At 35.2% G+C, this 12,091-nt stretch overlaps 1 protein-coding gene across 1 annotated transcript in view; it reads right to left on the reverse strand.

The window, feature by feature from the left end:
• Efr (ER GDP-fucose transporter) overlaps positions 1–12,091 on the reverse strand; it is a 189,029-nt gene that overhangs the window by 40,250 nt on the left and 136,688 nt on the right. The window contains exon 9 of the mRNA XM_090372297.1: positions 10,958–11,036. Within this exon, the coding sequence (XP_090228423.1) occupies positions 10,958–11,036 (79 nt within the window). The remainder of the gene's footprint in view (positions 1–10,957; positions 11,037–12,091) is intronic.

The raw sequence follows: 12,091 nt of genomic DNA on the forward strand, positions 1-12,091 counted from the left end.
ATCATCTGTCTCTGCCAAACTTCATTGTTAGGACAATACAGCCTGGCCAGGGGCATTCTTAGGGTATGTGGCACCCAGGTGCCAATTGAAATTTGGCGACCCCCCCCCCCTTAAAAATTTCTTCATGTGTATGTAAGTTTCGGGTCTCAGATGGCCCTTGAACGTTTGTGCCCTGGTGCAGTGCACCCCCTGGTGTGCACCCCTTGGGGTGCACACCTTGGGATGGCCTGCCCCTGAGCTTGGCAAATAAATTTCTCTGGACATTTGCCACACCTAGGCATGACCATCAGTCTGGTAAGCTATGCGCGATGACCTGTCACCTTAAAGCACAGCTTTCCATTAATTAGTTGGAGTGACTGGTGGCATGGGCAACTGTACTACATGGAAACCCATAAAATGGAGCATCCTGTAGTGGTGCAGACATGTGTCTCCCTGTGGGGCTGTGACAGTATTGATCTGCATTACAAGTGGGAGATTCTTTGCAAGGTTCTCCTATCACATTCCATCAGCTTTGAAGGTTTTCTGGGTCTTTTCATGATGGTTTCAACACCAATCTGCTTTCATTTGCAGATCACATCACCAATCATCAATCTACCGATCCCCGTTGAAATGTCACGAAAAAACCGATTCCTCATGTGGCACTCTATTATCATTCTTGCATTCACAACCATGCTGCTGTAGTAGTAGTAGTAGTAGCAGTTGCATTTGATGCAAGAAAGCAAGTGTATGAGCTTATGCAGCATCAGCCAAAAAAAAAAAAAAAAAAAGTCACACCATTCCCTCCAAATGCCTGTCCAGTTCCTCCTTAAATTTATTCAACCTATCAACTTCCACAATGACAGATGGAAGTTTGTTCCAGCAATAGAACCACCCGCTGGCTAAAGGCAAATTTCCGCACATCTAATCTACATCTGTCTTTTCTTAATTTGAATTTATGCCCCCTTAGGTTCGTAATCTGAGAACGGAACAAGTGGAAGGATCCCATCAGAATTCAGCGTGCTCAACCCATTCAAGGGTTTATATACCTCAATCAGATCACCGTGCAGGTGCCTAGTCTCCAGCCACTGCAGTTTGCAGAACTTAAGCCTCTCTTGGTAAGAGGATCCCTTCATTCCCCTCACCAATCTTGTTGCCCTTCTCTGTACACGCTCAATTAAATCTACATCCTTCCTAAAATGAGGCCTCCAGACCTGTACGCAGTACTCAAGGCGTGACCTGACCATTGCCTTATACAGAGGGATAATCACCTCCTTTTCCCTGCTAGCAAAATTCCTATATATCATTGACAAAACGCCATGACCTGCCCTGGCAGCCTGTCTGCATTGCTCAGAAAACTTCATATCTGACTGCACAATTACTCCCAGGTCTTTTTCATTTTCTACCACCTTAAGTGTAGTACCACACAGTTGGTACGTTTCTCTGGGGTTACTTCTACCCATATGCAGTACTTTGCATTTGTCAAGGTTAAACTTCAGTTGCCACTTCTTAGCCCATCTGCCCAAATTATCTAGATCCTGTTGCAGTAGCACACTGCCATTACTGTCATTAACAACCCTGCCAACCTTTGTATTATCTGCAAACTTCGACATTAAGCCTGATATATCTTCATCAATATCATTGATAAATATACAAAACAACAGTGGACCTAACACCAAACCCTGTGGGACTCCACTAATAACATTAGTCCAAGAAGAGCAGCACCCATTGATTACCACCCTCTGTCTTCTCCCACTTAACCATCCTTTTATCCATTGTAGCAACTTACCCTTAATATCATTCTGCTCCAATTTGTACAATAGTCTTCCATGCGCAACAGTGTCAAAAGCTTTTCTGAAATCCAAATATATGATATCAAAATTATTTTTTGCATCCAGTTCCTTTGTAACCACATCATAATATCCTATCAAAATTTGTCAGACAAGACTTTCCCTTAACAAACCAATGCTGTGTCTGATTATTGCTGCAGTCTTGTCTAGATGATCCTGCAATGCATCTTTAACCAGTGACTCCATTATTTTACCCGGAACAGAAGTTAAACTAACTGGTCTGTAATTACTCGTGTCACCCTTTGATCCCCCTTTGTGAATTGGGGATACATTTGCACATCTCCAGTCCGTGGGAACCTCCCCTGAGTCCAAGGACACTCTCATAATTATGGCTAAGGGTTTGCTTAGTTGCTTTGCCGCCTCCTTTAATATAACTGGATAGATCCCATCCACCCCAGGTGCTTTTCTTATGTTTAACTTCAACAATTTCTCCTCCACTTTGCTTTCAGTTATTACAAAATCATTAAGTATCCTGCTGCAATTTGATAACCTTCTGCCATTTTCAAACCTTAATTCCTCATGTGTGAATGTAGATGCAAAATACTCATTCAGTTTGTTTGCTATCTGAGCATGATCATCAACAGTCGAATCATCGATGTCAAGTGGACCAATCAGATTCATCCCCTTGCTTTTTGAGTTTATATAAGTAAAGAAATCCTTGCTGTTTTTCTTAGCATCTTTTGCCAAGGATTTCTCATAATCTGCCTTCGCCTGTCTAACCTCCTTTGTCACCTGATTACAGACTAGCTTATATCTGCCATAGGCTTCTGAGTCACTTGATAATTTATATGCATCCCATGCATTTTTCTTCTCTATTACGAGTCTCATTAGTTCATTAGAAGCATATTTAATCTCCTTAAATATGCTTCTGTCTCCTTAAGCATATTTAGAGATGTGTCTGACATGTGGTGCTTGGGTGACAACTATCAATGGAGGATGTCCGGATATCAATGGTTGGGCAGCACGCATATATATATATATATATATATATATATATATATATATATATATATATATAAGGTGTGGAAATAAAGTTCCTGGACTGGTGCAATAAAAAGAACACAAAGTGAAGGAGCTCAAAAATGGTTTAATTTTTATTCGAAGTAATCACCACCTGATTGAATGCGCTTATTATGCCATTCTAAAAGTTTCTGAAAAGAGTCAGTGAAAGCATCCAAAGAGATGAAGTTCAGCTCTGCAGTTATGTTTTTTCTTTATGTCCTCAACATCCTGATATCGCTTTCTTTGAAGGCAGTTGTTTTCACCTTGGAAGAGAAGAAGTCTGCTGGTGCTAAATCAGGAGAGTAGGGTAAATGGTTGATCTGTACAATGCCACGTTTTGTCAGAAATGTCTTCACAAGTGTGGATTGAGCAGTTGCATTGTTGTGCAACAAGGGACAATTGCTTTTCTCTCGAAATTACAGGCTCATCCAGGGAAAGCACTTCAATCAAAAGTCTTTGAAGTACCTGTACATGCAATACAGCATTGACTCTCCCCCTTCAGGTACAAATTTGATATGAATCATACCCTGTTTGATTGTATGTATCAAAACACATGATCAGTACTGTTTTGATCCTGGACTTCTGCAAACGAAACTTTTTAGGCGTTGGTGATGATTTTGAAGTCCACTGCATGTTCTGACACTTTGTCTCTGGGTTGTACCAAAACCCAACAATCATCTCCAGTGACAATATAGTCAAGGAAATTAGGATTGTCTTGACAAGTTTGGATGAAGCCTTTGCATGGTGACATTCTTCATTGCTTCTACTCATCTGTGAGACACAAATTTTACATAGACCTTCCTTTTCCCTAAGCTTTCATGCAGAATTTAACAAATCATTTCTTTATTCATGTCTATCATCAGTCATCATTCTGATCTCTTGCCACAATTTCCCAAACCTTTAAAACTCTGTCCTCATTTTGATAGGTGGACAGAAGCCCACTTCTTGGGTTATCACAAAAATCCTCATGTCCGTCTTTGAACTGCTTATATCATTCGAACACATTGGTATAACTTACATTTCATAACCACAAACAGTTTTTATTTCATATGTTTCTGTTGCAGATTTTCCCAGTTCATAACAAATCTCATATTCATTTGTTGCTCCACTGCAAAAAATCATGACACAGAACATTAATGCTACTAATAAAATTAGTATTACTTGCACCCGAATAGCTCACTGGACAATCTCTGTACTGTCACCATCTGTTGGGGAAAGTTTGAACTACAATGCACCATTTCCATTTATTTTCAAACTCATCAAACATGACTGCAACAGCACCAGTCCGGGAACTTTATAGCCACATTTCATATATATATATATATATATATATATATATATATATATATCAATTTTGTTTCATTTCCTAGCACTGCCGCCACTTGCACTTTCCTTTGGTCGCTTTCCCTTCATCATTGTAATAAGTAAATAGGAATGAAGAGAAGAAGATTCTGAAAATTAACTCATGTTTTTTATATGATTGAAGATTTCAGTGAATGGGAATACACATTTCACCATAATACCGTAGCATAAAAACCCACAGAATTCCAGTTATCTGGATTATTGCAAATGCAATAAGACTGAGTTTACTACCCATTTGCAATAAATAAAAATAAATTTTCTGCTTATACTCGACGACCACACGGTCAGAGTAATTCACAAGAAACAGCACCGTATATAGCAATCATGGGCTTGAACCCTGGTCACTCAAGGCACGTGTACTTCTGCATCCACGAGCCTGACCACTTGGCTGCGGAATAGTTTTCACTAAAAGAAAGCCCAATAAACCCGAAAGTGCAAATTGTTTTTGTTTTATGGTCGTGACCTCCAGAAATGTGCTTTAGAAAAATATCACAAAGGCATTCAAAGTTGATTCTTATAACGGAACATATGATAATGATGAAAGTGTAGTGCAGGGGTCGGCAACCTGTTTTTAGTGAAGAGCCATTTTTGATCTAATTTAAAAAAAAAAAAAAAAAAAAAAAAAAAAGAATCTGAAGAGCCGCACCTCAGCTCAAGCTGGGGGTGGGGAGGATTTTTAAGAAACGGAATAGAGTGGGAAGGTGTTTTATTAAAAAATATATTTTTGAATTATTATTTACTAATACTGAAAAAACATAAACATCTAATTAGGTACGAATTAATGTGACTTTTGCTGCTGAACTTCCTGAGTGAGTCTCTCAACATCAGGCGAGTATGCCATAATTTTCATCTTTAAACTTGCCGAAAGACTCGATTTGTTCAGATGGTTTCTTAATTTATTTTTATTATAGTTCATGTTCGAAAATATTTGCTTACATAAATACATTGCTTGTTGTAAATATGTGGGCTAAAAGTTAAAAAGCCATAGTTACATGTTCAAAGAGCCACAGGTTGCCTACCCCTGGTGTAGTGCATTCTCCAGCTGGACCGCGTAGACCCTCCTCTCAGCCAATAGTAGCGTTTGTACAAGTTTGGTTTTCGCATCCTTTAGTTAAAAGTGATTTTTCTGTTGTTTACAATTTCCATTATAAAAATTACCTCTAAGAGAGATAAATAGCTTTAGCAAAAATTTCAAACTTCTTAGGTCTCGGAACAAATTACTAAAAAAAAAAAAAAAAAAAAAAATATATATAATAAATAAATAAAATAAAAAAAAAAAGTGTTACTGGGTTCACATTATATTTTCACAATACCTCCATTTATTCCTATGGAATGCAAAATACGTTTCTATATATATATTTTTTATTTATTTATTTTTTCCCGTTTGCACCAGCCGGCAAAAACTTATGTAAACTTGAATTTACATAAGTCAAGTATTACGCAGTAGTAGTAGTAGTGGCATGTGATGCAAGAAAGCAAGTGTATGAGCTTATGCAGCATCAGCCAAAAAAAAAAAAAAAAAAAAAAATCACACCATTCCCTCCAAATGCCTGTCCAGTTCCTCCTCAAATTTATTCAACCTATCAACTTCCACAATGACAGATGGAAGTTTGCTCCACAAATTAACCACCCGCTGGCTAAAGGCAAATTTCCGCACATCTATTCTACATCTGTCTTTTCTTAATTTGAATTTATGCCCCCCTTAGGTTTGTAATCTGAACAAGTGGAAGGATCCCATCAGAATTCAGCGTGCTCAACCCATTCAAGGCCTTATACACCTCAATCAGATCACCGTGCAGGTGCCTAGTCTCCAGCCACTGCAATTTGCAGAACTTAAGCCCCTCTCTTAGTAAGAGGATCCCTTCATTCCCCTCACCAATCTTGTTGCCCTTCTCTGTACACGCTCAAGTAAATCTACATCCTTCCTAAAATGAGGCCTCCAGACCTGTACGCAGTACTCAAGGCGTGACCTGACCATTGCCTTATACAGAGGGATAATCACCTCCTTTTTCCCTGCTAGCAAAATTCCTATATATCATTGACAAAACGCCATGACCTGCCCTGGCAGCCTGTCTGCATTGCTCAGAAAACTTCATATCTGACTGCACAATTACTCCCAAGTCTTTTTCATTTTCTACCACCTTAAGTGTAGTACCACACAGTTGGTACGTTTCTCTGGGGTTACTTCTACCCATATGCAGTATTTTGCATTTGTCAAGGTTAAACTTCAGTTGCCACTTCTTAGCCCATCTGCCCAAATTATCTAGATCCTGTTGCAGTAGCCGGGGAGTGCCTGTACTTCTACAACACAGATTCACTCTAACACGATTTATAAATTACAGCAATCTTCGCACAACACGGTACTTATATAACATGGTTTGAGAATTGCGGGAAATCTTGAGCTTTTTTTGAGCTTTTGTGCTGGGAAAACCTTGCTATTATGTTAGATGTAATTTTCAACGTTTCCATTTCTTTTTGTGAATTTCTGATGTTGACTCTCTAGTCATTATCGCCTTTGTGATATTTTTCTAAAGCACATTTCTGGAGGTCACTACCATAAAACAATAAAAACAATTTGCAGTTTCCAGTTTATTGGTCTTTTCTGTTAGTGTAATCAATTATAAACCGGTGTAAACTCGATCTTCTTGCATTTGCTATAAGTACCAATAGCTGGAATTCTGTGGGTTTTCTTGTTATTATGGTGAAATGTGTTTCCCCTTCCATGAAATATTCAATCATATAAAAAACAAATAAATTTTCAGAAATTCATTACTCCCTATCTCACTTGTGCATATCGTGTTCTTTGTTATTAATTGCTTATCATTTTTACTGTTTTAAATTTTACAACCAAAAAAAAAAAAAAAAAAGTCAGTGAACAGAAATATCAATTAGTATGTACATATTACAATACATATTATTTAAGCTATGTACGTAAGTGTAAATTTATTTTTATTTTGCTAACTGGAAAATATTCTTCCAATTTTCATGTATCATTTAACTTTATTAATTGGTAAGGTAATAAAGTTAAATTTGTGCTTTATATCTTTAAAGCAGGGGTCCACTGTATTTTGTTGGGAGATTCCTGGGTTACGTTCTGTTCTGTCGAACTTGTGCTTGTTGGAGACCATAAAAAATTGTAACTTTGAAGCATGCAGTTCGTGACTTAGAGAGCAGAAGGTACACAAAATCTAGATGCTGCAGAAGAGATTGTGCTTAGCAGCAATGAAGAGGAAGAAAATTCAATGAATGTACATTATCTGATACATAAGTATCATAGTTTGTAAAGTAAGATGTTTGTTCAGTTATTACTATTTAAGTTACTACTATTATAAAAATAAAGTTAAAATATTAAACTATTACTGCTATAAAAATTAAGTTTCCGATAGTTATAAAAAAATGGTGTACAGCCACTCCCCTGCTTACATAATACTTGACTTAAGGAAATTCGACTTTACATAAGTTTTTGCTGGCCAATGCAAACTTAAAAAAATCGTGGAAATGTATTTTGCATCCCGTAGGAATAAATGGAGGTTATTGTTATTTGTTATTTGGTTTTTTTAGGAGCATTAGCAACTAAGGCCATATTGCTCCGGGATATGTGGTGGTCATTCCCTGACCTTTCCGCATCCTCGTATTTGGTGATGACGGGCTCGAACCCCGGTCTAATCAAGAAGCGTGTGCTACGCAGTGTTGCTGCTGCTCCTTCCCACCTGGCTACAGAGGCGCCTGTAAATAAATGGAGGTATCATGAAAATATCGTAATGTGAACCCAGTAACACTTTTTTTTTTTTTTGGTAATTCATTCCAAGACCTTGGAAGTTGAAATTTTCGCTATATAACTAAGCTATTTATCTGTAAAAGGTCATTTTTTTAATGGAAATTGCACTACACTTTCATCGTTATCGTATGTTCTATTATAAGAATCAATTTTGAATGCCTTTGTGATATTTTTCTAAAACACATTTCTGGAGGTCACTACCATAAAACAAAATAGGAAAGCCCTAGTAAACTCAATCTTATTGCAATTGCAATAATACCGATAACTGGAATTCAGTGAGTTTTTACGTTATGGTATTATGAGTTCCCCGTCACTGAAATCTTCAATCATATAAAAAACATAAATAAATTTTCAGAATCTTTTCTTCATTCCTATTTACTTATTACAATGATGAAGGGAAAGCGGACCAAAGGAAAGCGCAAGTGGCGGCAGTGCTAGGAAATGAAACAAAATTGATTTAGAAATGAAGATGAAAATGATTAAGTAAGAAACAAGACAAAGTTTGTGCACAGGAATTAAGTCTTACTGCTTCAACAGTGAATACTATTTTAAAGGACAGTGCATGTATAAAAGAACATGTTAAAGGATCAATGCATTTAAGATCAGCGGTGATCACAAAACAGCATTCAGGTGCTATATTGAAGATGGAAAAGCTATTAATAATATGGATGGAAAATGGCCCCTGAGTCCAATGGCCAATCAAGCAAAACCAAGAAGTATTTATGAAGATATTAAGGATAAGTATGGCAACCCCAAGTCAAGTTCGTGGCAAGCAACGGGTGGTTTAATAGGTTGAAGCATTGCACTGGTTTCCACAATGTTACAGTACAATTTTTGTAATTGCATACTTTTGTAATTTTGTACACTTTTGAAATTTTACCTGCACATGAGATATAAAAATTGAATAAATAATTCTATTTACACGTTTTTTTGCTTCAATCAAATTCAGTACGCATAGCTGCGAGTGCCGCATAAGCCTTTGGGGAAATTCTGACTTATGTAAAATTTGACTTACATAGTTTTGCGGAACGCAACCCTTACGTAAGTCAGGCTGTACTGTGTTATATGGGGCTGCCTGTATAAATATATATATATACTGCTCCCATTATATATTTCTTTTCTGTCAATGTGTAGTGTCTACTTCCATTTAATTGCAGTTAAAGCAGGGATTTAATTAAGCTTGTTTGTGTTTCTTTCTTCTGATTTGCAATTGTGCACTTCCACAGAACATGTTTTTTTATTGTATTGTTTTCTAATGTAGCATGTACAGTTTTTTTTTTTTTAGTTTATCTCTGAGTTTTTATTATTATTTTTTATTTGTCATATTAATTGACTTTCTTTAATAGATGGAAATAGTCTCATATGTGCCCATTATTCTTCTGTATAATGGGCACATTCTGGATTAAAAAAATCCTAGACAAAGGGTTACAGATAAGTTTACAGATACAAGATGTTAATAAAGTAGATTCTAATTCTAAAAATAGCACGAGCATGCTACATTCAAGCAAAATTGTTTCTCATAAACTTTGTGGAATTATATGTTCATCTTTATATGGACCAGGAGCAAAGACTGCCCTACTCTTGAATGTATTGTCTGTAGTCAAAAATGAAGTAAACATGCAGTATTGAGTAAATTAAGTCATATTAAAACTGAATAGTGTCATCTTGACAAAAAAAAGTACTGAACATTTTAAATCTCTTTTAAGCAAAAGAAGCAGGATAAAACAACTTTAGAAACGTTTACCGCTAGTTTAGTAACAAAATACAATTAGCCAGTTACAAAGTTGCAGAAATTATAACAAAGAATACAAAGCCACATAAAATAATTTTATTCATATCCCAGTTGCTGAAAATCTTATTAAGCCTGCTTGTCAAGAAGTTGCAAAAATTTATGCTAGGTGAGGAGACCAAAAAACAATATGAAATGTTCTTTAATCAATTAATACCATAAATGAATTCTGATATTCAAATTAATGTTTCAGAAAATCTCTTGAAAATTTATTGATTATATCAATTGACTTATATATCAAAAACAAAAGTTTATAATTTATGTAATACAAATATATATAAATATATATTTATTTATATCATCAAAATTGACTGGAAGATTGAAAGTGCCTTTTTCCTTTAAATGTAGATTTTTCATAAGTAATTTATTTACACACAACTATTAAAATCACAGCAAAACTGTAGTAGCTGAAACTTTTGGATCAGAACTTAGTAGTATCCTCAATTCAGTTAAAAAACTAGTGAAATTTTATAAATCTTACCCACTGAAAACAAAAATTTTAAACTCCTCTGCCAAGAAATGTTCTTATTAAAAGATGTTATTAATATGCATAAAGGTTATGTGGCTATCCAGAGGAAGGAAAGGTGCTCTCAAATTGCTTAAAGAACTATTACTTTTTTGTTTTTTATTTATTTAATTTTTTTTTTTTTTTTTTTTTTACAGAAGAATCCAAATTTTTGACTATATATCAGTGTGCAAAGCCTGCTCATTTAATATTTTCACTTCATTTAAACAAATTGCCAGTGTTCAGGGAAAAGAAGAAAACACTCTTACAACAAAACAGAGATTTTGGGGGAAAAAAAAAAATTTTTTTTCATTTGTAAATCAATCAGAAAACAAGCAGTTAAACATATTTATTTAATTCTTGCTGATTAGCTGATCCATGGGGAAAAATAATATCTGAGTTAATTAAAGATACTTCTTAACCCTACAAGAGAAAATCTGGTGTTAATTTTGAAATAATTATTATAAAGAAGGATTAAATAAAAATTTCATTAATCATACAATCCGATTCAATCCCTTGTACTTCAATATAGGAAAGCCAACCTGGTATTTAAAACTACTAATATTCCAATGCTTTTTCATAATTAGACGAACCATCTAATTATTTGTTATTTTCATATTGCAAAATCATACTAAAAATAATTATGTAAATTGAATTAAAGAAAAATATCACTTAATTACGTGTGAAAAGGATACTGAGTCAATACATTAATCATCAGATAGATCCAGAGTTTTGGAATGGGAAGTTCTCCTGTTACTGGTATAATTATAGGTTCTAACAAAATAAGAATTTTTTTAAATAAAAAGCTGTTAACTCTCTGTTTAAGCAACATTAGAGTATAGTTATATTACAAATATAATTATTGAAACAATAAAACAACTGACACCTAACACAGATGATATGTGATAATGGTTACATCATGCCTATACTTTCAACCAATCGGATATCATCCTTGAAAGGTAGGATTAGTCAAATGTTTGCCAATTATTTTTTCCAGTCAACCTTTATCTGCAGTACCAAATACAAACTCGTGTTTGTCATGAACACTCGTTCAGTGATTGTACAATGAATCATACTGAGAAATAACTTTAGGTGATCACATACATCTTCATTACATATTCATTTATTGCCCATTAGTGCATCGCACAGACTGTTTTCAGGTGTGAGTATGTACGTGTCTAAGAGAAGTACAGGAGCCTCCAAGTTTAGTTTATTTTCAGTTACTGGCTATTTTCTTTCAACTGCCAAATCCCTTTTTTTAACAATGCTATTTGGATTTGTACATTCACCACAAACTGTCACAAATCCTTGACAGATACTATCCACATTTTCACCTTTCACAAAGGAAAGTCGATAACAGAACACTGTTCTTTAATAGTAAAATTTGCAGCAATTTTCAAACTAAACAAATAACTAAAAATCTCAAAGGAATGTCAATCATATTGGCAGAATTGCATATGGGCAGAACCTACATTTGGATTGTATTCTACATTATTATTATTATTATTAGCTGTATGGTACAAGGAAGCCTGAGGCTTATAGTGCACCAGCAAAAAAAAAAAAAAAAATTCCAGAGTTACCCTGAGAGAGAGAAGGGAATCACCAAAAAAGAGAATGATGATGATATCCAGTTCAGAACCCTGGTTGTGCCATGAAGTATCAAAAGGAAATAGTTCCTTTATTCCTCCTGCATTCAGCACATTAATTACATTTGATGAAAATAATGAATTTTGTTATTACCCATTAATCAGATAATTAAGACTATGAAGAAATATTTCAAGTTCATAAAATTATGGGCACAGATACATCAATAGAAAAATAATTAATGG

The sequence above is a fragment of the Mastigoproctus giganteus genome, chromosome 4 (genome assembly GCF_048544385.1).
Source record: "Mastigoproctus giganteus isolate SK-2022 chromosome 4, ASM4854438v1, whole genome shotgun sequence".
In the NCBI taxonomy this organism is placed as follows: Eukaryota; Metazoa; Arthropoda; class Arachnida; order Uropygi; family Thelyphonidae; genus Mastigoproctus; species Mastigoproctus giganteus.